This window comes from Entelurus aequoreus, linkage group LG14 (genome assembly GCF_033978785.1).
Source record: "Entelurus aequoreus isolate RoL-2023_Sb linkage group LG14, RoL_Eaeq_v1.1, whole genome shotgun sequence".
In the NCBI taxonomy this organism is placed as follows: Eukaryota; Metazoa; Chordata; class Actinopteri; order Syngnathiformes; family Syngnathidae; genus Entelurus; species Entelurus aequoreus.
The window spans coordinates 19,643,163-19,670,940 of NC_084744.1; the positions used below are offsets into that span (position 1 = coordinate 19,643,163).

Here is a 27,778-nt window from a genome sequence, read left to right on the forward strand (position 1 = left end):
CTTAATTTCAGCCCTGGAGTTTCATGCCCGAAATAATATAATAATAACCTTTATTGTTAAGGCCCTGTAATTTAGTGTTCTGAAATATAATTTCCAACCTAAAGCAAATGACGCTGTCTTCACATTGTAGATTTAGCCAAACATGTTTAAGTGCAAATTGTTAAAGTCAACTACGCCAAAATAATAAATAAAAAAAACGCACACAATCATCAGTTTTCCACAACTGATGGAGAGAAGGAGCCTACTTATGTATCTTATATGAAATTATGATTTTATTTTACATGAAACCAGTCTTAAAGGTACATTGTTGTGCAATATTAACAATATTCAATTAATAACAGTATTGTGCAGCTGACCACTAGCACTGTGATTTATTCATGCAATTCTCACCCCAAACACTAAGAGGCAGTGTTTTCTAGAGAGGGAGAGATTTAACTTACCGTATAGTGGTGAGCAGTGGCTCCTGTGAAATCCAGATCGTTGTCAACTCTGAAACTCATTATTGTGTGAATGCTCCAAAGCATTCACACATATGGTTTTCTACACCAAATTGCATCTATTTATTAGACTTATTCAACTGTGGCGAAGTTGGGAGGGTTGCTGGTTACTGGGGTTCAATCCCCACCATCTACCATCCTAGTCACGTCCGTTGTGTCCTTGGGCAAGACACTTCACCCTTGCTCCTGATGGGTGCTGGTTAGCGCCTTGCATGGCAGCTCCCTCCATCAGTGTGTGAATGTGTGTGTGAATGGGTGAATGTGGAAATAGTGTCAAAGCGCTTTGAGTACCTTGAAGGTAGAAAAGCGCTATACAAGTATAACCCATTTATCATTATTTATAACTTACTATTATTCTTCTACAGATTTTGGCGCACTCTACCTTCCACATTTTTCACCCAATTCAAACCGTTCCAACTTCAAACTGTTCAACCTATTGGATTTCCTTTGAAAAATTCCAAAAATTCCCAGATTTCCCAGAATTCCAGGTTTTCCAGGACATTTTTCCCATTCAAAGTAAATTGGTCATTTTTCAAACTTCCACCATTTCCACATTTTTCAACTTATTCAAACTATTCCACCTTCAACACATTCCACCACCCTGGAAATTCAAACTTCCCTTTTTTGAAGTTCAAAAAAATTCCAGGATTTTCCAGAATTCCTGGTTTTTCAAAAGCGTCATTTCCACCCTTTTTTCTGGCGACTACTCCTTGCAAATTTTCCATGCATTTCAACCGTTCCACCGTTAAAACATTCCTCTTAACCAGAACAAAAAACTAAAAAATTGTTTAAACTGGAAAGATTCCTGGTTTTTCCGAAATTCCTGGAATTCCGTAATATCATTTTCAATTTAACATGTTACTACTTCAACATTTCTCGACCGATTTGGAAAATGTCAACACCGACCATTTCAAATCATTCAGAATATTTAAGTTTTTAAACATTTTCAAAAATATTCCCGCTTTTCCCCAAATTCTCATTTATTTCTGAAATTCCCATTTAAATCAATAGGACATTCTTCAAAGTTCCACAATTCCCACATGTTTCATGTGATTCAAACCATTCCAACTTCAAATTATTCAGGCTGTTCAGGAATTGTGTGCTCTACTTCAACAATTCTCAAAAAAATTCCCAGGTTTCCCATAATTCCTTTATTTTTTTGGCATTTTCCCCATTCAAAATGAATTGGCCATTTTTCAAACTTTCCACATTTTTCAACTTATTCAAACTATTCCACCTTCAACACATTCCACCACCCTGGAAATTCAAACTTCCCTTTTTTGAAGTTCAAAAAAATTCCAGGATTTTCCAGAATTCCTGGTTTTTCAAAAGCGTCATTTCCACCCTTTTTTCTGGCGACTACTCCTTGCAAATTTTCCATGCATTTCAACCGTTCCACCGTTAAAACATTCCTCTTAACCAGAACAAAAAACTAAAAAATTGTTTAAACTGGAAAGATTCCTGGTTTTTCCGAAATTCCTGGAATTCCGTAATATCATTTTCAATTCAACATGTTACTACTTCAACATTTCTCGACCGATTTGGAAAATGTCAACACCGACCATTTCAACTCATTCAGAATATTTAAGTTTTTAAACATTTTCAAAAATATTCCCGCTTTTCCCCAAATTCTCATTTATTTTTGAAATTCCCATTTAAATCAATAGGACATTCTTCAAAGTTCCACAATTCCCACATGTTTCATGTGATTCAAACCATTCCAACTTCAAATTATTCAGGCTGTTCAGGAATTGTGTGCTCTACTTCAACAATTCTCAAAAAAATTCCCAGGTTTCCCATAATTCCTTTATTTTTTTGGCATTTTCCCCATTCAAAATGAATTGGCCATTTTTCAAACTTTCCACATTTTTCAACTTATTCAAACTATTCCACCTTCAACACATTCCACCACCCTGGAAATTCAAACTTCCCTTTTTAATAGTTCAAAAAAATGCCAGGATTTTCCAGAATTCCTGGTTTTCCAAAGCCCTATATCCACCCTTTTTTTCTGGCGACTACTCCTTCCACATTTGTCCACGCATTTAAACCGTTCCACCGTAAAAACATTCCTCTTAAAAAAGGATAAAAAAACTACGTTTTTTTTTTTTAACTGGAAAGATTCCCGGTTTTCCTGAAATTCCAGGGAATGCGTAATACCATTTTCTCAATTCAACATGTTACTACTTCAACATTTCTCGACCGATTTGAAAAATGTCAACACCAACCATTTCAACTCATTCAGACTATTCACGTTTTTTACAATTTTCCAAAAAAATTCCGCTTTCCCCAAAATTCTCATTTTTTTCTGAAATTCCCATTTAAATCAATAGGACATTCTTCAAAGTTCCACAATTCCCACATTTTTCATCTGATTCAAACCGTTCCAACTTTAAATTATTCAGCCTGTTCAGTAATTGTGTGCTCTACTTCAACAATTCTCAAAAAAATTCCCAGGTTTCCCATAATTCCTTTATTTTTAGGCATTTTCCCCATTCAAAATGAATTGGCCATTTTTCAAACTTTCCACATTTTTCAACTTATTCAAACTATTCCACCTTCAACACATTCCACCACCCTGGAAATTCAAACTTCCCTTTTTCCAAAGTCAAAAAAATTCCAGGATTTTCCAGAATTCCTGGTTTTCCAAAGCCCCATTTCCACCCTCTTTTCTGGCAACTACTCCTTCCACATTTTTCCACGCATTTCAACCGTTCCACCGTAAAAACATTCCTCTTAATCAGGACAAAAAAACTAAGTTTTTTTTTTTTTTTAACTGGAAAGATTCCCGGTTTTCCTGAAATTCCAGGAATTCCGTAATACCATTTCTCAATTCAACATGTTACTACTTCAGCATTTCTCGACCGATTTGAAAAATGACAACACCAACCATTTCAACTCATTCAGACTATTCAAGTTTTTTACCATTTTCAAAAAAATTCCCGCGTACCCCAAAATTCTTATTTTTTTCTGAAATTCCCATTTAAATCAATAGGACATTCTTCAAAGTTCCACAATTCCCACATTTTTCATCTGATTCAAACCGTTCCAACTTCAAATTATTCAGGCTGTTCAGGAATTGTGTGCTCTACTTCAACAATTCTAAAACAAATTCCCAGGTTTCCCATAATTCCTTTATTTTTTTTGCATTTTCCCCATTCAAAATTTATTGGCCATTTTTCAAACTTCCACCATTTCCACATTTTTCAAACCATTCCACCTTGAGCACATTCCACCATTCTGGAAATTCCAAGTACACGCACGCTCATTATACAAACATACTGTATACACATACTGTACATATACATTCACTGTAAAAACATACATATACACATACTGTACATATACACTCACTGTACAAACACACACATACACATACTGTACATATACATTCACTGTACAAATACACATACTGTATGCACATACTGTACATATACATTCACTGTACAAACACACATATACACATACTGTACATATACATTCACTGTACAAGCACACATATACACATACTGTACATATACAAGTACATATGCACACATACACTCATGCACATAATCACGTTTCATCAAACATATATTAACGTTGTTGCCCTAGGGTAAACTGGGTATAACACATAACCTATTATTACTATAACAATCTACAAGGTTGATGTAGGTTGCTTCTCTTTCTTCCCCTTCATTTTTCTGCATTCTTTCGTATCTCAAGTTATCATTACGTATATGTATTGTTGCATTTGAACAATTGTATTGTTGATAATAAAGGTAAAGTATTGGTATTGTTTATTATCAATAGCACTATTTCTATTGGTATTCATATTGCTCCATTTTTAGTGTAATAATGCTCATTGTCATTTCTGTATTATTTTTTATTTTCGCTAACTACTTATTTGCTATTACTTTTACCATCATATTTGTACATGTCGTATTTGCTGATGTTGCTCTGTTGTTGTTGTTGTTGTTGTTGTGTTTGCTGTTGTTGTTTTTGTCTCTCTGTCTAATCCCCCTCTTGTCCCCACAATTCCCCCCTCTGTCTTCCTTTTTTTCTCTTTCTATCCCCTCCTGCTACGGCCCGGCTGCACCAAATGATAATATAAATACATTTAATAAAGTCAAAATACAAATAAGGCAACAAGAGAAGTATCCTACACTTCTCTTTTGTAAAGTAAATCTGAACAGCCGATATGGGCATCTACATCTACTATATGATTTGCCTCAGAAGCTGGGCAGGATATTATTTAAAAACAAACAAAAAAAAACAACAAAGTACCCTTTTTCCAAGTTCAAAAGAATTCCCAAGTTTCCCAAAATTCCCTAATACCATTTACTACTTCAACATTTATTGCTCGATTTAAACAATTCCAACACCAACCAATTCAGCTCATTCAGGACATTCATGCTCCCAAACATTTTCACAAAATTCAGCTTTTCCCAAAATTCCTACATTTACAGGAAGTTCCCATTTAAATGAATGGGATATTTTTCCAAGTTGCACAATTCCCACATTTTTCAACCTATTCAAACCATTCCAACATCAACACATTCCACTCATCCTGGACATTCAAACTAACACTTTCCCAAGTTCCAAACCAAATTCCGGTTTTCCTGGAAATTCAAACTATTCAACATTCAAACCATTCCGACATTCAAACTATTCTTACATTCATACTACATTCTGTCAGCATTTCACTTCAACTTCAGCATTGGAGCATTCACACGCAATTCCTTCAGGAATTGCCTCTTATAGATCAGAAATAACATTTCATTTTAATGTTTTTGTTTTTTTTAAACAAGTGGAGAAATGTTTGAGAAGGTGGGCTTTGCGACACCTGAACAAGTCAAGCCAGAATACTGGCTAAAGTTTTGTGCAAAACAAGCATCGCTGCTAACAACACACATAGAGCCTGACCGACTCCGATTCAAAAACCACGTGCTAAACAATGTGTGCAAACTATAAAACCGTGTGTACTACTAGTGGGCATGTTGCGTGTGATCTACTAAGACATTTGACAATCGATAACAAGCGCAAAAGTGGTGCAGACAGCCCTATTTAAATGAGAATTTGGTGGACAATGAGGACGATATGGCTGTCACCATGGAGACACTCATTTACTGCTCATCCATGTTATCATGCGTTTTGCTGTCCACAAGGTTGCGGAGTGTGTTTATAGGAATTTTCCACCATTCTTCCAAAAGCGCATTGGTGAGGTCACACACTGATGTTGATCGAGAAGGCCTGGCTCGCAGTCTCCGTTCTAGCTCATCCCAAAGGTGTTCTATCGGGTTCAGGTCAGGACTCTGTGCAGGCCAGTCAAGTTCATCCACACCAGACTCTGTCATCCATGTCTTTATGGACCTTGCTTTGTGCACTGGTGCACAGTCATGTTGGAAGAGAAAGGGGCCCGCTCCAAACTGTTCCCACATGGTTGGGAGCATGGAATTGTCCAAAATGTTTTGGTATCCTGGAGCATTCAAAGTTATTTTCACTGGAACTAAGGGGCCAAGACCAACTCCTGAAAAACAACGCCGCACCATAATTCCTCCTCCACCAAATTTCACACTCAACACAATGCAGTCCGAAATGTAGCGTTCTCCTGGCAACCTCCAAACCCAGACTCGTCCATCAGATTGCCAAATAGAAAAACGTGATTCATCACTCTAGAGTCCAGTGGCGACGGGCTTTACACCACTGCATCCGACGCTTGGCATTGGACTTGGTATGGCTTAGATGCAGCTGCTCGGCCATGGAAACCCATTCCATGAAGCTCTCTGCGTACTGTACGTGGGCTAATTGGAAGGTCACATGAAGTTTGGAGCTCTGTAGCAACTGACTGTGCAGAAAGTCGGCGACCTCTTTGCACTTTGCGCTCGAGCATCCGCTGACCCCTCTCTGTCATTTTACGTGGCCTACCACTTCTTGGCTGAGTTGCTGTTGTTCCCAAACTCTTCCATTTTCTCATAATAAAGCCGACAGTTGACTTTGGAATATTTAGAAGCGAGGAAATTTCACGACTGGGTCTGTTGCACAGGTGGCATCCTATGACAGTTCCAAGCTGGAAATCACTGAAAGCGGCCCATTCTTTCACAAATGTTTGTAGAAACAATCTCCATGTCTAAGTGCTTGATTTTATACACCTGTGGCAGGGCCAAGTGATTAGGACACCTGATTCTGATCATGTGGATGAGCGGCGAAATACTTTTGGCAATATAGTGTACATGCACGTCTTTTGTAAACCAGGCCCATACCGTAAAGTAAATGTAAAACAAAAAATGCAAACAGTTCTTGGCACTGACTGGAATCAACCACGAGTCTAGAAAAGTTAAAGCCATTACAATTGTATCTTTTATTCACTAGATTGAGGCTGTTAGCCCTCACAGACAGCCTTGATAGAAAAAAACTAAAATGACAGAATGACTCAAGGCTGAGAAAATTGCAGCAACCTTTTGACATCCCTTCATGGGTCCCGGTTGTCAGTTTGAACCTAAATTGCTGCTCCCTGCTGTATTTGAGGTCATTTGACACATGTGATCCCGCCCCAACAGCTACCATTGAGACGGACCCTCCGTGAGTCACCAGTGGAGCCACCACCCAAAGTGGTATCAACGGTGGTTTTAACGAGCCTGCTGGGGCTAAGTGCATGTGGCACCTCACTGTCGATCAAAAGGGAAATCTGTCGGATGAGACTACAACTAAACCGCAGGGTTGGTATGCGAGTGCGAGTAAAAGGTGAAGGTTGCTGTACCTTCATTATAAAACGGTATGTTTTCCCTTGGTAAAGTCTAAAAAAGCCACGGGGGCCTTATGACTTCTCGATGTTTTAGTGTGGGTTAAGTTCCTAGATCAATGGTCTGCAATCCACGACTTCTTTTGAAGATCGTTTTAAAAAGTACAAAGTTCTTTAATTGTGAGGCCGTAAATGTGTACAGTTTGAGTCCTGACGGAGCGCGAGGAAGCTTTTTTAAATATTTTTTAAATTTTTTGTCCTGTCCAGCTACTCAGGCAAATAGTAGATGCCCATATCGGCTGTACAAATTTGCTTTACAAAAGAGAAGTGTGGGATACTTCTCTTGTTGCCTTATTTGTATTTGACTTTATTAAATGTATTTAAATTATTATTTGGTGCAGCCGGGCCGGAGCAGGAGGGAATAGAAAGAGAAAAAAAGGAAGACAGAGGGGGAAATTGTGGGGACAAGAGGGGGATAAGACAGAGAGACAACAATAACAATAACAACAACAACAACAACATCAGCAAATAGGATATGTACAAATATGATGGTAAAAGTGATAGCAAAGAAGCAGTTAGTGAAATAAATATTAATAATACAGAAATGACACTACAAATGGAGCAACACAAATACCAATAGAAATAGCTCTATTGATAATGAATAATAATAATAATAATTACCTCTATTATCAACAATACAATTGTTTCAAATGCAACAATACATATATTTAATGATAACTTGAAATACAATAGAAAGCAGATACATGGAGTGGAAGAAAGAGAAGCCAACTATATTAACCTTGTTATAGTAACAATAGGTTAAGGTTTGTCAGTGTGCCATGTGTTACCCAGTTTCCCAGAGGGCAACAACGTTAATATATGTTTGATGAAATGTGATTATATGCATGGGTGTATGTATGTATATGTACAGTATGTGTATATGTATGTTTGTACAGTGAATGTGCGTGTGTATGTAAGAACTTTGAGTGTGTAGGTATGTACTGTATTTGTGTATGTATGTGGGAGCGTAGGTACCTATGTGTGCGGGTATGTATGTATATATGTTGTGTACTGGAGGAGTGGATGGCACAGACCACAAGGGGGTGTAGTAGCTCTATGATTTATTATATATATATAAACACTATATATATATATATATATATATATATATATATATATATATATATATATATATATATATATATATATATATATATATATATATATATATATATATCTCCTATTTCTGGGGCTGAGGTTGCTGAGGTAGTTCAAAAGCTCCTCGGTGGCAAGGCCCCGGGGGTGGATGAGATCCGCCCGGAGTTCCTTAAGGCTCTGGATGCTGTGGGGCTGTCTTGGTTGACAAGACTCTGCAGCATCGCGTGGACATCGGGGGCGGTACCTCTGGATTGGCAGACCGGGGTGGTGGTTCCTCTCTTTAAGAAGGGGAACCGGAGGGTGTGTTCTAACTATCGTGGGATCACACTCCTCAGCCTTCCCGGTAAGGTCTATTCGGGTGTGCTGGAGAGGAGGCTACGCCGGATAGTCGAACCTCGGATTCAGGAGGAACAGTGTGGTTTTCGTCCTGGTTGTGGAACTGTGGACCAGCTCTATACTCTCGGCAGGGTCCTTGAGGGTGCATGGGAGTTTGCCCAACCAGTCTACATGTGTTTTGTGGACTTGGAGAAGGCATTCGACCGTGTCCCTCGGGAAGTCCTGTGGGGAGTGCTCAGAGAGTATGGGGTATCGGACTGTCTGATTGTGGCGGTCCGCTCCCTGTATGATCAGTGCCAGAGTTTGGTCCGCATTGCCGGCAGTAAGTCGGACACGTTTCCAGTGAGGGTTGGACTCCGCCAAGGCTGCCCTTTGTCACCGATTCTGTTCATAACTTTTATGGACAGAATTTCTAGGCGCAGTCAAGGCGTTGAGGGGATCTGGTTTGGTGGCTGCAGGATTAGGTCTCTGCTTTTTGCAGATGATGTGGTCCTGATGGCTTCATCTGGCCAGGATCTTCAGCTCTCGCTGGATCGGTTCGCAGCTGAGTGTGAAGCGACTGGGATGAGAATCAGCACCTCCAAGTCTGAGTCCATGGTTCTCGCCCGGAAAAGGGTGGAGTGCCATCTCCGGGTTGCGGAGGAGACCCTGCCCCAAGTGGAGGAGTTCAAGTACCTTGGAGTCTTGTTCACGAGTGAGGGAAGAGTGGATCGTGAGATCGACAGGCGGATCGGTGCGGCGTCTTCAGTAATGCGGACGCTGTATTGATCCGTTGTGGTGAAGAAGGAGCTGAGCCGGAAGGCAAAGCTCTCAATTTACCGCTCGATCTACGTTCCCATCCTCACCTATGGTCATGAGCTTTGGGTTATGACCAAAAGGACAAGATCACGGGTACAAGCGGCCGAAATGAGTTTCCTCCGCCAGGTGGCGGGGCTCTCCCTTAGAGATAGGGTGAGAAGCTCTGCCATCCGGGGGGAGCTCAAAGTAAAGCCGCTGCTCCTCCACATCGAGAGGAGCCAGTTGAGGTGGTTCGGTCATTTGGTCAGGATGCCACCCGAACGCCTCCCTAGGGAGGTGTTTAGGGCACGTCCGACCGGTAGGAGGCCACGGGGAAGACCCAGGACACGTTGGGAAGACTATGTCTCCCGGCTGGCCTGGGAACCCCTCGGGATCCCCCGGGAGGAGCTGGACGAAGTGGCTGGGGAGAGGGAAGTCTGGGTTTCCCTGCTTAGGCTGCTGCCCCCGCGACCCGACCTCGGATAAGCGGAAGAAGATGGATGGATGGATGGATGGATATATATATATATGTAGATTTTAATCTCCTGATGATTGAGGAAACCCTCATGAAACAGGCCTGTAGAGATGAAATGGTCTTGTGATTTTTTCCCACACATACATATTACGCTCTACCACGGTATCGAGCACTATTTTTTTTTTTTTTTTTTGGGATAATCCAATTAAGACATATATATATATATATATATATATATATATATATATATATATATATATATATATATATATATATATATATATATATATATATATATATATATATATATATATACACACAATAATAAACAATACTAATAAAAAGTTAGAAAATGTAGTGTGACAAAAATCCAAACGTGTGTGAGACAATGTGTGGAATTAACTGTTGTGTGTTACCTTGAGTGTTGAGCGAGAGGCTGAAGTCCTGAAGATGAAAGGCATGCTCGAATGTCCGTGAGACAGGCAGGTTGTCAGTGGGGTATAGCGAGGATCGAGGGAGGCAGTCTGGAATCCAACAGGAAGTCGAGGCACAAAGCTCGATCACGGGAGACAGGGAAAGCACTGCGGAAAACACAAAGGACATAAGACACGGGAACTGGGAAGGCACAGAGAGAGAGCGAGTATGCGGGAGGGGAGCCAGAGACGCGATAGCTTACTGTGTACAGAGAACTACGTTCCGGCACTGTCTCTTCGGGTACGCTGGTCTTTATGCCATCTGCCCTCATCAGACCCAGGTGCGCTGATTGCAGATTGCTTGCAGCCGAGCAGGGGCGTGGCCGTGATGTGGGAAGAGCGAGCACAGGCGTGTCCCGAGGGTGCTCGCAGCAAAAGGCTTAACTTTAACAAAGATGACACATTTCCATCCATCCAATTTATGCCACTTGAGGAGCAAAGGCTGTGACTACTAATATACATGTGATTTTTTTATTTTTAATCAATACAAAAAAACAAAACAATAAACTGTTGTCATTATGGGGTATTGTCTGTAGTATTTTGAGGACAAAAATGAATGTATTTCATTTTGGAACAAGGCTGTAACATAACAAAATGTGGAAAAAGTAAAGCACTCTGAATAATTTCGGTATGTACTGTATATTTTTTATGAAAACAAAAGACAGTAAAAATAGCACTAATAAAAACAAACAGCAAACACTAAAGCTATCTAACTCCCTCAAAAAGAAACAAGCATTTTGTGATGATGTGTTTAAAAATCTGCACACAGGTATATTATTGATTAATAATCAACTACTGGCATTTTAAAGCAATCTGATAGACTCAATTAATTTCAACATTTATCTATCTCGGGGGTCAGTAACCTGCGGCTCTTCGATGCTGCCCTCGTTGCTCCCTGGAGCATTTTTAAAAAAGGACTGAAAATGGAAAATGATGGTGGAAAAATAATTTTTTGGTTTTAGTATGTTTTTTGTTTGAGGACAAACATGACACAAACCTTTCCAATTGTTAGAAAATCCACTGTTTAATATGTTTGTGTGTATGCTTCACTGATGAGAGTATTTAGTGAACATGGTTTTGTCCTACTAATTTCGGCGGTTCTTGAACTCACCATAGTGTGGACTGTGACGCAACAGTTTGGTTACATGTAAAATCTTCCACTTCTTCTGTGTCTCATTTTGTCCACCAAAAGTTGTATGCTGTGCGTGAATGCACAAAGGTGCGCTTTGTTGATGTTATTGACTTGTTGGAGAGCTAATCATGGTTTCTAATGTTATAAAAATGTGTAGAATAAATGTTACATTTCCACATTTCTGTCAACAAAGATTTGCTTCAGCCTACGACACATAGTAATTTTGATAGTAGGCTATTGTAGCTAATATATACACTTATGTCATGTGTTCCCTTCATTATAAGACTTATATAAGACTTTTGAAGTAATTTTGATAGTAGGCTATTATAGCTAATATAGACACTTACATCATGTGTTCTCTTCATTATAAGACTTATATACGGCTTTTAATTTTTTGCGGCTCCAGACAGATTAGTTGTTTGTATTTTTGGTCCAATATGGCTCTTTCAACGTTTTGGGTTGCTGACCCCTGATCTATCTAATAGATTGTATATTTCTTATTTCTTGATATCCCTGCGATGAGGTGGCAACTTGTTCAGGGTGTACACCACCTTCCGCCCGAGTGCAGCACCACCCATGACCCCGAAAGGGACAAGCGGTATAAAATGGATGGATGGATATAAGTGCCGTGGTGCCTAATGTTTTTGTCTGAGTGTGTGATTGACGTTTGTTCAGTGTTGGGACTAACGCCGTTATTTTCGGCGGTAACTAGTTGTCTAACGTGTTTTTTTTTATATTCAGTAACTCAGTTACCGTTACTACATGATGTGTTGCTGCATTATTTTACGTTATTTTTTATGTAGTAGCGGCTAGAAACTGAGAAGATCTGAGTGTGTTTTATTGGAGAGTTGCAGTGTCGTCCTTTTGATTCTTCCTGTGTCACAAGAGGCGCGCTGTGTGTGTGTGGGGGGGGCAGGGGGGGCGTGTCTGTGTTTACTAACAAGACATCATGGCCGAGCCGAAGCCGAGTTTCTTAACATGGAGATATTCTCACTACTTTTCTTTTTTGTGGAGCACAACGAAAAAGAACATTTTAGTTAAATGTAAGTCGTGTCTTGGATCAAAGATCCTATCTACTGCCCAAAACAGCAGTTAAAATCTGCTGAAACAGCTACAAAAGCAACATTCTTGGACGAAGCTAGTAAAGAGAGACACAGTCTCCGATGCCACTTCACCTCCACTTAAGGATTTTAACGGAGGGACTGCTAGCCAGGACAACATTGATAGAGCCATTGAAGGCTAAAAGGGCATTAATGGGAGCCTTAAAAAAGAAAAAAGAAAAAAATAAGTAACTAAATAGTTACTTTTCACAGTAACACATTACTTTTTGGTGTAAGTAACTGAGTTAGTAACTGAGTTACTTTTGAAATAAAGTAACTAGTAACTGTAACTAGTTACTGGTTTTCAGTAACTAACACAACACTGCGTTTGTTATTGTGCCTTTCTTCTTTACATTGCAAATTTATTGTAGATATTTGTGGACCAAGTCGACAAATCGTTGCACTCTTAGTCCGAGATGGACTAAACTTCCTGATGTGTCCACACTGATGTTGGGCGTTCAACTAAGAACAATTTAACATTTTTGGCATCTTCTTTTAACTTGCAACTGGGGGGCAAAATAGATGAATGTACTTGCCGTGATTAACTTCTCCCCAATGTCATTAATTATGTAATGCGTGCATTCATCTTTTAAAGGAGTGTAACGTCTGCTCTCTAACTGATTTATCTGTGATAGCGAGAAAGCATGAGCAACATTTATGTTTATGATTCCGGGGGATTCCTAATACTTATGATGTTTCTGCTGCTGCCTTTATAAAACACGTTGCTAGTTGCTGATCTGACAGTGAAAAGGATCACATTGGTTGATTTAATGGACAGACGGATGGACTTTGTGTGAACATTATGACTATAGAGTGAGACAGTGATTTTTCTCGAGAAAGAGAGCCTGTTATCTTATATTTGGGGTCTAGAAAATGTATTTACACTTTGTATGATACAGGTTTTTGAGTTATAATGTAAGTCCAAACCTAAATAGTTACAAGAGCACCTTACAAGCACATTGCAAAAAAGAGCACTTTGAATAATAAAACATGTTGCCTATTGGTAACACACGATTGACTGAAGAAATGAAAACAAAGTAATAACACATACACCAGGGGTGTCAAACTCATTTTAGATCGGGGGCCACATGGAGAAAAATCTACTCCCAAGTAGGCCGGACTGGTAAAATCACGGCACGATAACTTAAAAATAAAGACAACTTCAGATTGTTTTCTTTGTTTAAAAATAGAACAAGCACATTGTACAAATGACAATGTTGTCTGGTTTTTTCTTTACACCTACATGTTGCGGTCAATAGTAGTCTACCTTTTATTTGTCGTTATTTATACTTTCTGAATAAATTACGTGATAATGTTCATCAGTCTACTCATTGGTGTTAATTTTCAATCTATCAAGATAAAAAAAATATCAAAATAAAATTACAGATGTTATTTATGTAGTTTGCTCATGTTCCATCATCATGTGGTTTATTTTATTTTTTTACATATGTAGCATCATCTACAAAGATACAAAGAATTGCTATTGCGACATCTAGTGGACACTTCTAGAACAGCAGTTTCTTTCATTCAAAAATTTCGGCTCATTTTTATACTTGGCAAACTCATCCCGTGGGCCGAATAAAAAACTGTTCGCCGTACGTTTGACACCCCTGACATACAGTCTAAAAATAAAAAATATAAAATGATAGGTACATCAAGGAGTAGGAAACATAAACGATCTTAATGGTGAAATGTATTTCTACAAATTGTATTTAATGAAATTATATGAGTGGATTTATTATTGTGAATATATGTGAATGTAATTATATTTGATATGTATCTTGTGATTATACAATACATATTGTTATCAAGTAGTGCTTCATCAATTTATTTGATTTAAAAAGCGTCATTTTATTTTCTGCTACTTCGATTAATCAAAAATTTATAAAATCTGGACCGCAAAGATTGTCCGGAACTTTAAACACGTGGACTTAGTTTCCGCACAAGCACTGCAATAGGGTGCACATGAGAGTGGTGGGGTGCGGGTGCCATGATCTGTGTAGCGGTGCACAGCGGTGAGGTTCTTTTTTCAAAATGCAATTTCAATGTTGAAGATGTTTATTCATTAGAAGGAAAACAAAAGAATGAAGGTTATGGCAAGCAAATAAAATATGTATTTAAACTATTTTCCCTAAAATATGCACTGAGGCTATAATGTGTGTTTTATCCGATTACTCGAACTCGGATAAAAACTCGAACTAACTCATTCATACGTTTTCTCAATTAAATGGTAAATGGGTTATACTTGTATAGCGCTTTTCTACCTTCAAGATACTCAAAGCGCTTTGACACTATTTCCACATTCACCCATTCACACACACACTGATGGCGGGAGCTGCCTAGAAGGCCCTAACCACGACCCATCAGGAGCAAGGGTGAAGTGTCTTGCTCATGGACACAATGGACGTGATGAAGTTGGTAGAAGGTGGGGATTGAACCAGTAACCCTCAGGTTGCTGACACGGCCACTCTCCCACGCCGTCCCCCCATTACTAAAATAATCGATAACTGCAGCCCTAATATTAAGTATTTTTCAATTGTATTGTTGATCAAGAATCAGATTATAATACCTAAGTGATGGGGCTGCTCCTTTTGAGACTTTTTAAAAAATTGTTAGAGAGAGATTATGGCCCACCAAAAAAGGTGGGCCAGCGGGGGGGATAGGGGATTGTTTTATGACTGGAAGTGAGGGGGGTTTATAAATGACAATATTGTATGAGAGATGCTATCTTTCTTTGTCTTTTAATTGTGAAAGTAAAGAGTATTTTTGGTTTGTTGTGTCTTAAACTTAAATTAACACATCGACTGGAATATATGTTCTGTTAATGTAACATAAGCTAGTCAGTAGTATTTTTTTGTTTCTTTTAAAATGGTAACTTTGCAAAAAGCGCCGATAAGCTTTGTAAATGTATGTTTTTATTTGGTACTGTTGGTTTTGACACACCAATATATTCAAGCTTAGTTCAAATGTATTACCATGGTATGTGTATTGGATTTGACAGCAGCTACAACTATGCTATAGTGAGGTACATGCTGGCATGCTAACCAATGCTATACTTCGCTCGCCATCCTTATTTCAACCATTACTTTGCTTTATCTCATGTGTACAGGTGAACATCTTCGAGTGTGTCCGCAGGGAAATACGTGTTGCACCCAAGAAATGGAGGACGCCTTTGGCCAGCGGAGTAAACAAGAGTTTGGCGATCTGGTTGAAGAGATAAGTCATGACTTGAGAAGCGTCTTTGTCTCCAGGCATCAGAAGTTTGATGGCAAGTAGATTTTTTTTATGTGTCCATTAAAAAAAAATGTTTTAATGAAAAACTAACTGCAAAATCAAATCATGAGTGTCCATCAGAAATTGATTTGCCGTTTGTCGCTCTTTAGCTACTTAATATGCTAGAGCAGGGGTGTCAAACTCAAATACAGAGTGGGCCAAAATTTAAAACTGAACAAAGCCGTGGGCCAAGGTTGAACAAATTAACCTTTTTGTCAGGGACCAAACAAGTTTTGCATTAAATATTGAACAAGCAAGGCTTATATAACTTTATAGTGACATGCAAAATCGAGTTTCAAATAATAATAATAATAATACAAAAATATCAATGGCATATCAAACACAATTTAAATAAAAATTGAATGCCTCTTTTCTATTTGCAGCCTTCTGAGGTAAATATCAACATTAACTTTTTCCACAGGCTAATAAATTTGAAAATAAAATAATGAATAAACCAACCATTCTGGACTTTAAACTGCTCAGTTTGCAACACACTGATCTAATCTGATGTGCCCAAGCCAGATACCTGCCATCTTTTCTTGGATGCTAGTTCATTCATGTCGGGGCTCAGGCTTTGAGCTGAGGCAACCTTCATTATCGAACGAAGGTGTTCATCAGTCATTATATGTCGTATTCTACAGTCTTGGGGCGTGCCTTACAGGCACTGCTTTTAACGTCCTCTTCGAGCCGTCGTCCCGTCCGCTTTTCATCCCTTCTAACAACGTGCCCGCCCAGTCACAAGATATGAGCGGCTTCTGTACCACACACACGTGAATGCAACGCATACTTCATCAACAGCGATACAGTTTACACTGAGAGTGGCCGTATAAGCAACTTTAACATTGTTAGAAATATACCCCACACTGTGAACCCACACCAAACAAGAATGACAAACACATTTCTGCACATTGTAGCGTCTCTTACGGGACGCTACAAGGTACGTCCCGGAAGAGTTAGTGCTGCAAAGGGTTCTGGGTGTTTGTTCTGTTGTGTTTATGTTGTGTTACGGTGCGGAGGTTGTCCCGAAATGTGTTTGTCATTCTTGTTTGGTGTGGTTTCACAGTGTGGCGTATATTTCTAACAGTATTAAAGTTTTTTTATACGGGCACCCTCAGTGTGACCTGTATCAATGAAGATCAAGTATGCGCTGCATTCACTTACTTGTATGTGCGTGCAGAAGCCGCACATATTATATGACTGGGCCAGCACTCTTTGGACTGGACGAAAATGGGACGTGACGATTTTCGGGAGGGGCACTGAAATATGGGAGTCTCCCGGGAGGGTTGGCAAGTGTGAGAATTAGCAGTGAATGCGGTGTTACCGTGGCACCGCCGCTGTATATAATCGGCGGGCCGGCTCTAGTGTTAATTTGATATTGCCTCAAGGGCCAAGTGAAATTACACGGCGGGCCAAATTTGGCCCGTGGGCCAGAGTTTGACACCCATGTGCTAGAGGGAGGACTATAGCCTTCCCTCTCATTGGATTAAACCAGGGTTGTCAAATGTACGGCCCGCCAACAGGTTTCCTCCGGCCCACGAGATGAGTTCGCAAAGTATAAAAATAAGCTGATTTTTTTTAATGAAAGAAACTGCTGTTTTTAATTGTGTCCACTAGATGTCGCCAGAGCAATTCTTTGTGTCCCCTACCACACGCGTGACTTCAGAGGGGGCGGAGCTATGTTAGGATAGAGGCAACACTTCTGTGTTTGGACACTACCTACTTCTACTGCTTATTAGTCATAGTATACAAATTGACAATCTGTGCATTTCGTGTTATACTTATGACTGGGGACACATTTTCTGGGCGCACATAAATATTCTGAAATATGTATCCCCTTCTTGCTTCACATGTGACAAATGAAATTAGTCCAAATTCACAAGTTTTGTTGTAGATGATGCTACTTATGTACATAATACACCACATGATGTTAGTACACTAGTTGAGGAAAATGAGTAAATTACATTAATTTCATCTTCTGATAGATTACAAATTAAGTTAAGTTAAGTTAAAGTACCAATAATTGTCACACACACACTAGGTGTGGTGAAATTTGTCCTCTGCATTTGACCCAACCCCTTTTTCCACCCCCTGGGAGGTGAGGGGAGCAGTGGGCAGCAGCGGTGGCCGCGCCCGGGAATCATTTAGGTGATTCAACCCCCAATTCGAACCCTTGATGCTGAGTGCCAAGCAGGGAGGTAACGGGCCCCATTTTTATAGTCTTTATTATGACTCGGCCGTGGTTTGAACTCACAACCTACCGATCTCAGGGCAGACACTCTAACCACTAGGCCACTGAGTAGGTGGCCTAGTCCAGTTCATAGTGGATCTAACATAATAGTGAGAGAGTCCAGTCCATAGTGGATCTAACATAATAGTGAGAGTACAGTCCATAGTGGATCTAACATAATAGTGAGAGAGTCTAGTCCATACTGGATCTAACATAATAGTTAGAGAGTCCAGTCCATAGTGGATCTAACATAATAGTGAGAAAGTCCAGTCCATAATGGATCTAACATAATAGTGAGAGTCCAATCCATAGTGGGTCTAACATAATAGTGAGAGAGTGCAGTCCATACTGGATCTAACATAATAGTGAGAGAGTCCAGTCCATAGTGGATCTAACATAATAGTGTGAGAGTCCAGTCCATAGTGGATGTAACATAATAGTGAGAGAGTCCAGTCCATAGTGGATCTAACATAATAGTGAGAGAGTCCAGTCCATAGTGGATCTAATATAATAGTGTGAAAGTCCAGTCCATAATGGATCTAACATAATAGTGAGAGTCCAGTCCATAGTGGATATAACATAATAGTGAGAGAGTCCAGTCCATAGTGGGTCTAACATAGTAGTGAGAGAGTCCAGTCCATAGTGGATCTAACATAATAGTGAGAGAGTCCAGTCCATAGTGGATCTAATATAATAGTGTGAGAGTCCAGTCCATAGTGGATCTAACATAATAGTGAGAGAGTCCAGTCCATAGTGGATCTAACATAATAGTGAGAGAGTCCAGTCCATAGTGGATCAAACATAATAGGTGAGAGTCCAGTCCATGGTGGATCGAACATAATAGTGAGAGTCCAGTCCATAGTGGATCTAACATAATAGGTGAGAGTCCAGTCCACAGTGGATCTAACATAATAGTGTGAAAGACCAGTCCATAGTTGATCTAACATAATAGTGAGATAGTCCAGTCCATAGTGGATCTAACATAATAGTGAGAGTCCAGTCCATAGTGGATCTAACATAATAGTGAGAGTCCAGTCCATAGTGGATCTAACATAATAGTGAGAGAGTGAGGCCATAGTGGATCAAAAATAATAGGTGAGAGTCCAGTCCATAGTGGATCTAACATAATAGTGAGAGAGTCCAGTCCATAGTGGATCTAACATAATAGTGTGAGAGTCCAGTCCATAGTGGATCTAATATAATAGTGTGAGAGTCCAGTCCATAGTGGATCTAACATAATAGTGAGAGAGTCCAGTCCATAGTGGATCTAACATAATAGTGTGAGAGTCCAGTCCATAGTGGATCTAATATAATAGTGTGAGTCCAGTCCATAGTGGATCTAACATAATAGTGAGAGAGTCCAGTCCATAGTGGATCTAACATAATAGTGTGAGAGTCCAGTCCATAGTGGATCTAACATAATAGTGAGAGAGTCCAGTCCATAGTGGATCTAACATAATAGTGTGAGAGTCCAGTCCATAGTGGATCTAATATAATAGTGTGAGAGTCCAGTCCATAGTGGATCTAACATAATAGTGAGAGAGTCCAGTCCATAGTGGATCTAACATAATAGTGTGAGAGTCCAGTCCATAGTGGATCTAATATAATAGTGTGAGTCCAGTCCATAGTGGATCTAACATAATAGTGAGAGAGTCCAGTCCATAGTGGATCTAACATAATAGTGTGAGAGTCCAGTCCATAGTGGATCTAATATAATAGTGTGAGTCCAGTCCATAGTGGATCTAACATAATAGTGAGAGAGTCCAGTCCATAGTGGATCTAACATAATAGTGTGAGAGTCCAGTCCATAGTGGATCTAATATAATAGTGTGAGAGTCCAGTCCATAGTGGATCTAACATAATAGTGAGAGAGTCCAGTCCATAGTGGATCTAACATAATAGTGAGAGAGTCCAGTCCATAGTGGATCAAACATAATAGGTGAGAGTCCAGTCCATGGTGGATCTAACATAATAGTGAGAGTCCAGTCCATAGTGGATCTAACATAATAGTGAGAGTCCAATCCATAGTGGGTCTAACATAATAGTGAGAGAGTCCAGTCCATACTGGATCTAACATAATAGTGAGAGAGTCCAGTCCATAGTGGATCTAACATAATAGTGTGAGAGTCCAGTCCATAGTGGATCTAACATAATAGTGAGAGAGTCCAGTCCATAGTGGATCTAACATAATAGTGAGAGAGTCCAGTCCATAGTGGATCTAATATAATAGTGTGAAAGTCCAGTCCATAATGGATCTAACATAATAGTGAGAGTCCAGTCCATAGTGGATATAACATAATAGTGAGAGAGTCCAGTCCATAGTGGGTCTAACATAGTAGTGAGAGAGTCCAGTCCATAGTGGATCTAACATAATAGTGAGAGAGTCCAGTCCATAGTGGATCTAATATAATAGTGTGAGAGTCCAGTCCATAGTGGATCTAACATAATAGTGAGAGAGTCCAGTCCATAGTGGATCTAACATAATAGTGAGAGAGTCCAGTCCATAGTGGATCAAACATAATAGGTGAGAGTCCAGTCCATGGTGGATCTAACATAATAGTGAGAGTCCAGTCCATAGTGGATCTAACATAATAGGTGAGAGTCCAGTCCACAGTGGATCTAACATAATAGTGTGAAAGACCAGTCCATAGTTGATCTAACATAATAGTGAGATAGTCCAGTCCATAGTGGATCTAACATAATAGTGAGAGTCCAGTCCATAGTGGATCTAACATAATAGTGAGAGTCCAGTCCATAGTGGATCTAACATAATAGTGAGAGAGTGAGGCCATAGTGGATCAAAAATAATAGGTGAGAGTCCAGTCCATAGTGGATCTAACATAATAGTGAGAGAGTCCAGTCCATAGTGGATCTAACATAATAGTGTGAGAGTCCAGTCCATAGTGGTTCTAATATAATAGTGTGAGAGTCCAGTCCATAGTGGATCTAACATAATAGTGAGAGAGTCCAGTCCATAGTGGATCTAACATAATAGTGTGAGAGTCCAGTCCATAGTGGATCTAATATAATAGTGTGAGTCCAGTCCATAGTGGATCTAACATAATAGTGAGAGAGTCCAGTCCATAGTGGATCTAACATAATAGTGTGAGAGTCCAGTCCATAGTGGATCTAACATAATAGTGAGAGAGTCCAGTCCATAGTGGATCTAACATAATAGTGTGAGAGTCCAGTCCATAGTGGATCTAATATAATAGTGTGAGAGTCCAGTCCATAGTGGATCTAACATAATAGTGAGAGAGTCCAGTCCATAGTGGATCTAACATAATAGTGTGAGAGTCCAGTCCATAGTGGATCTAATATAATAGTGTGAGTCCAGTCCATAGTGGATCTAACATAATAGTGAGAGAGTCCAGTCCATAGTGGATCTAACATAATAGTGTGAGAGTCCAGTCCATAGTGGATCTAATATAATAGTGTGAGTCCAGTCCATAGTGGATCTAACATAATAGTGAGAGAGTCCAGTCCATAGTGGATCTAACATAATAGTGTGAGAGTCCAGTCCATAGTGGATCTAATATAATAGTGTGAGAGTCCAGTCCATAGTGGATCTAACATAATAGTGAGAGAGTCCAGTCCATAGTGGATCTAACATAATAGTGAGAGAGTCCAGTCCATAGTGGATCAAACATAATAGGTGAGAGTCCAGTCCATGGTGGATCTAACATAATAGTGAGAGTCCAGTCCATAGTGGATCTAACATAATAGTGTGAAAGTCCAGTCCATGGTGGATCTAACATAATAGTGAGAGAGTCCAGTCCATAGTGGATCTAATATAATAGTGTGAGAGTCCAGTCCTTGGTGGATCTAACATAATAGTGAGAGAGTCCAGTCCATAGTGGATCTAACATAATAGTGAGAGAGTCCAGTCCATAGTGGATCAAACATAATAGGTGAGAGTCCAGTCCATGGTGGATCTAACATAATAGTGAGAGTCCAGTCCATGGTGGATCTAACATAATAGTGAGAGTCCAGTCCATGGTGGATCTAACATAATAGTGAGAGTCCAGTCCATAGTGAATCTAACATAATAGTGAGAGAGTGAGGCAATAGTGGATCTAACATAATAGTGTGAAAGTCCAGTCCATGGTGGATCTAACATAATAGTGAGAGAGTCCAGTCCATAGTGGATCTAACATAATAGTGAGAGTCCAGTCCATGGTGGATCTAACATAATAGTGAGAGTCCAGTCCATGGTGGATCTAACATAATAGTGAGAGTCCAGTCCATAGTGAATCCAACATAATAGTGAGAGAGTGAGGCAATAGTGGATCTAACATAATAGTGTGAAAGTCCAGTCCATGGTGGATCTAACATAATAGTGAGAGAGTCCAGTCCATAGTGGATCTAATATAATAGTGTGAGAGTCCAGTCCTTGGTGGATCTAACATAATAGTGAGAGAGTCCAGTCCATAGTGGATCTAACATAATAGTGAGAGAGTCCAGTCCATAGTGGATCAAACATAATAGGTGAGAGTCCAGTCCATGGTGGATCTAACATAATAGTGAGAGTCCAGTCCATGGTGGATCTAACATAATAGTGAGAGTCCAGTCCATGGTGGATCCAACATAATAGTGAGAGTCCAGTCCATAGTGAATCTAACATAATAGTGAGAGAGTGAGGCAATAGTGGATCTAACATAATAGTGTGAAAGTCCAGTCCATGGTGGATCTAACATAATAGTTAGAGAGTCCAGTCCATAGTGGATCTAACATAATAGTGAGAGTCCAGTCCATGGTGGATCTAACATAATAGTGAGAGTCCAGTCCATAGTGAAACCAACATAATAGTGACAGAGTGAGGCAATAGTGGATCTAACATAATAGTGTGAAAGTCCAGTCCATGGTGGATCTAACATAATAGTGAGAGAGTCCAGTCCATAGTGGATCTAACATAATAGTGAGAGAGTCCAGTCCATAGTGGATCTAACATAATAGTGAGAGTCCAGTCCATAGTGAGTCCAGCAGGAGATCATCTTGAGTGGAGACAGGTCAGCAGTGCAGAGACGTCCCCAACTGATGCACAGATGAGTGGTCCACCCTGGGTCCCAACTTTGGACAGCTAGCGCATCATATGTGGTCACCAAATCTGTGCCCCCCCCTCCACGAAGGAGAGGGGGGCAGAGCAGAAAAGAGACGGCAGATCAACTGGTCTAAAAGGGGGGTCTATTTAAAGGCTAGTGTATACAAATGAGTCACATCATTTATTCAAAAAGTATAAATAACAATTAATGAAGATAGAATACAATTAACTGCAACATATAAGTGTAAAAAAAACATTATGATTTGTTCATTTTCAGAATTTGATTGGTCTAATATTAAACAAAAATAAACAATCTGAAGTTATCTTTATTTTTAAGTTATCATGCCATGATTTTACCAGTCCGGCCCGCTTGGGAGTAGATGAAACAAAACACGGCTTCTTGCTAGGGCAGATTGACACGATGAACAGCAGCCGTTAGCCAAGCTTTGCATTATTAAGTGTTGTTTCATGGTGCTGCGCTGTGTGATGGAGCCCCATAGCGACTGCCTTGACCATCGGGCTGCTGCTGCTACAGGATGGGGGGTGGCTCATTATCCAAGCCAGACACACTTTACCTCCTCACCTCACCCCACTTGTCTCCTTCCCTTTATGGCGTCAGCTCCTTTTAGTTGCGCTTTAATGAGATGAAATAATCTCACTCTCACCCAACGTGAGACTGTGTGGGAAGAGGCTTGTCGTCACCTGGTGATGGTGAAGGCTGGTGGAGGCTGGGATAAAATAGCCACCTGTCTGTTTGCTCTTTAAGGTGTTTCCACAGTGCAGCATATAAAACCTTCATTTCTTATTTAAAGTCGTGGCTATCAAGTTTGAATTCCTATTTGATTTTGCTGCTCCTGGGTAACACCCAGTTCACCAAAGCTGGTCCTGGACTGCTAAAACATCCATCCATCTTCTACTGCTTGTCCCTTTCGGGGTCACGGGGGGTGCTGGCGCCTATCTCAGCTGCATTCGGGCGGAAGGCGGGGTACACCCTGGACAAGTCGCCACCTCATCGCAGGGCCAACACAGATAGACAGACAACATTCACACTCACATTCACACACTAGGGCCAATTGAGTGTTGCCAATCAACCTATCCCCAGGTGCATGTCTTTGGAGGTGGGAGGAAGCCGGAGTACTGTCAGGTTCAAACACCAAACTATCTATTACACAAGACAAGAAGAAGGAATCAAGCAGAGAGATAGTTGAATTTTACTCATGAGGAGAGACGTATTGGGCTGTACACTCAGTTACAGTTTCCCCCTACGCTCTAAGGTACAGTCCCACATACTCCTTTATTTATTTGGGAGGTCCCAAGTTAACATCACTGAGGCTGCATGCAGCCCCAGTAGACACAATACATGATTATTCAGAATGGAAATGTGCTGACACTCGTGATCTCGCCCTGTCTCTGTCCAGTCCGCGCCGAGGTACTCGATGTCCGTCCTTGGTTGTCAGCAGGCAGGGTCTGGAAACAAACTGCTGACACGAGACAACTCGCAAAGCAAGATTACCCGTTGTGTGCTTTTGCACAAATAGAAAAGTCCAACTTCAGCACAATTGATAATAACTATAGCAACGGCCTTTAAGCATAATAATTGTGTGATAACTTATACATAATTATTCTAACAAGTACCCGGAGGGAACCCACGCAGTCACGGGGAGAACATGCAAACTCCACACGGAACGATCCAGAGCCCGGGATTGAACTCAGGACTACTCAGGACCGTTGTATTGTGAGGCACATGCACTAACCCCTGTTCCACCGTGCTGCCCACTGCTAGAACTTTTTTTTTTTTAATTATTTTTGTTATTTTATCATGTGCCCAAAGTTTGGCGGAGGTAGAATTCTGTGGAGTATGGTAACCAAACAAAGAATGTTTTGAAATGAAAAAAATACAATTTTTTTTTTACATAAAGTAACGACTGCATCATAAGCCACCATGCAGCCAAACAAAGTTGCAAGTGCCAGCACTTAAAAGTTAAAGTTAAAGTACCAATGATAGTCACACACACACTAGGTGTGCTGAAATGTGTCCTCTGCATTTTACCCATCCCCTTGTTCACCACCTGGGAAGTGAAGGGAGCAGTGAGCAGCAGCAGTGGCCGCGCCCAGGAATCATTTTTGGTGATTTAACCCCCAATTCCAACCCTTAATGCTGGGAGGTAATGGGTCCCATTTTTTGTAGTCTTTGGTATGACTCAGCCGGGGTTTGAACTCACGACCTACTGATATCAGGGCGGACAATCTAACCACTCGGCCACTGAGCAGAATTTGATCAGCAAGGTGAGAAACACTATCAAATTCATGAAACAAACTCGTTGCAAAATGCAAAGGTGGCATCTGTGTAGTTCTCCTCTCCTGTCCTACTTCTGTGCTCATTGCTATAATTATCAGAATCACTTTATTAGATACTTTATCAATCCCCGAGAGGAAATTTGGATTTTCAGCACAATCCCATTCAACTTCCGGCGGCCCTTACAAAAAAGGTGAGAAACAGGTAAACGCTGAGTGGGGTGAGAAAAAAAAATACAGTATATATCAGTCTAAGCATGGGCCACTGTAGAGGGTGTCCAGACTGAGGCCAAGGGAAAACAACCTCGTAGCCATAGCACAGATAAGCATGTGTGTAAGAGGGAATAATGAAAAGAACACAAGGACATTAAAAGAGCAGAGCTGATGCAACCAGCCATTTCTACATACAGATACAAAAGTAAAACAACAATAAAAAAAACATATACACTGTGGTGGCCTCTGCGGTGTTCCACGCCATCGTCTGCTGGGGTGGGGGGGAGCATGGCCAGAGACAGGAGCAGACCCAACAAAGCAACCAAGAGAGCCGATTCCACCCACTAACTCTCGGCACCCTACGACCATTTGACCCTATGACGAATAACATGGATATCGGACACTTCGCTCATCCACGCGGACTGGACACCAGTCCGCGTGGATGAGCGACGTGTCCGATATCCATGTTATTCGTCATTCAAATATATTTTGTTTTGTTTTATTTAGGGTTGCACGATTTTGAGAGGAAACCTAATTGCGGTTTTTGCAATCAAAATTGTGATCGCAATTCATTTCGCACTATTTATATCTTGTACATAAAAATGCATAGCGCTGCGAACTGAGTGATGTGATGTGAGTGGCATGTTACTATTAGGCCCCGTTTACACCGCACACCAAATCTGTTTGTTTTTTTTGCCCTTTAGTGACACGGATCTGATTTTTTTGCCAAATGCTCCAAAGCGCTTCAAATCTGATCTTTTCGCATCAGATTCAGGCCACATCAGGAGGTGGTCCAAATCGGTTGGAATCTGATCTTTTCAAATGTGACTTCAGTCTAAACGCCATGCGACACGAATGCGAGCCGTACGTGACTTTTTCGTCAGTTTTGGGCGAGCCAGGTCATTCGTGTGCGCCAGGAAAGATGCGGCCCACCAGTGGAAGTGGATATTTCATCACAACATACGGTTTTGTTTATTATCTATTTAAGACGACTACATTTTCGGTGCATCACTAGTCAATAGTGCGCAAATAATATGAATATGAATATATATTATGCGATTGTTGATGGACCGAAATTGACGCTGTGGCACATTTGCTTACATGTGAGTTGAAAAATTAAGCTCCCGTAGACCCACGCTGATGTCCGCGTCTCCTCTACTTAACAGCCATAAAAAGATTAGAACCCTCCCAAATGTGTTACACTGTATAAATTACATTACTTGAATTAATTTTTATGTAAAAAAAAAACAATACATTATTTTTTTAAGGTGTGGCAACCATAACTATGGTGGCGACTTCCTCCCGGTCAACTTCCTTTGTTTTCACTTTAGCGAACTGTGCATGCAAGTGGGGCCACAATAGGGACCGCATTGGGGCCACGATAGGGCCACTTGCGTGTTTACACTGGAGTCTGATAAAAATCCCATTTTGCTTGCAGTGTAAACAGTCAGATTGAAAAAAGCCTGTTTAAAAAATCTGATTTGGGCCACTATTGCCTGCAGTGTAAACGTAGTCTTGGACTGTCAATCAACATACCATATTTTCCAGACCATAGGGCGCACCGGATTATAAAACGCATATAATAGGCGCACCGGATTATGGAGCGCATTAAAGGAGTCATATTATTATCATTATTTTTCTAAATGTAAAACACTTCCTTGTGGTCTACATAACATGTAATGGTGGCTCTTTGGTCAAAATGTTGCATAGATCACTGTTTTTCAACCACTGTGCCACGGCACACTAGTGGGCCGTGAGATATTGTCTGGTGTGCAGTAGGAAATGATGCAACTTCCCCTAATTGGTCCAAAAAATATTATTTGCAAATCAACAATTATAATCTGCAAATAATGTGCCGTTGTCTAGTGACTGTGCTGTCTAGAGCTCGTGTAACCATGTAATACTCCATATCAGTAGGTGGCAACAGGTAGTTAATTGCTTTGTAAAAGTCGGAAGGAGTCGAGGATTGTTTGTCGTGATCCCAATATGCAGAGCACAGAGGGAGACGGTGTGCAGGTAAAAGGGTATGTAACGCTCAAACCAAAAATGTACACAACGGAAAG

General features: G+C 40.4%; 1 protein-coding gene across 2 annotated transcripts in view; it reads left to right on the forward strand.

Moving 5' to 3' along the window:
* Positions 1 to 27,778, forward strand: part of LOC133664495 (glypican-6-like) — a 252,654-nt gene that overhangs the window by 44,666 nt on the left and 180,210 nt on the right. For both annotated transcript variants that reach the window (XM_062069162.1, XM_062069163.1), the window contains exon 2: positions 15,776 to 15,934. In XM_062069162.1, coding sequence (XP_061925146.1) covers positions 15,776 to 15,934 — 159 coding nt within the window. The remainder of the gene's footprint in view (positions 1 to 15,775; positions 15,935 to 27,778) is intronic.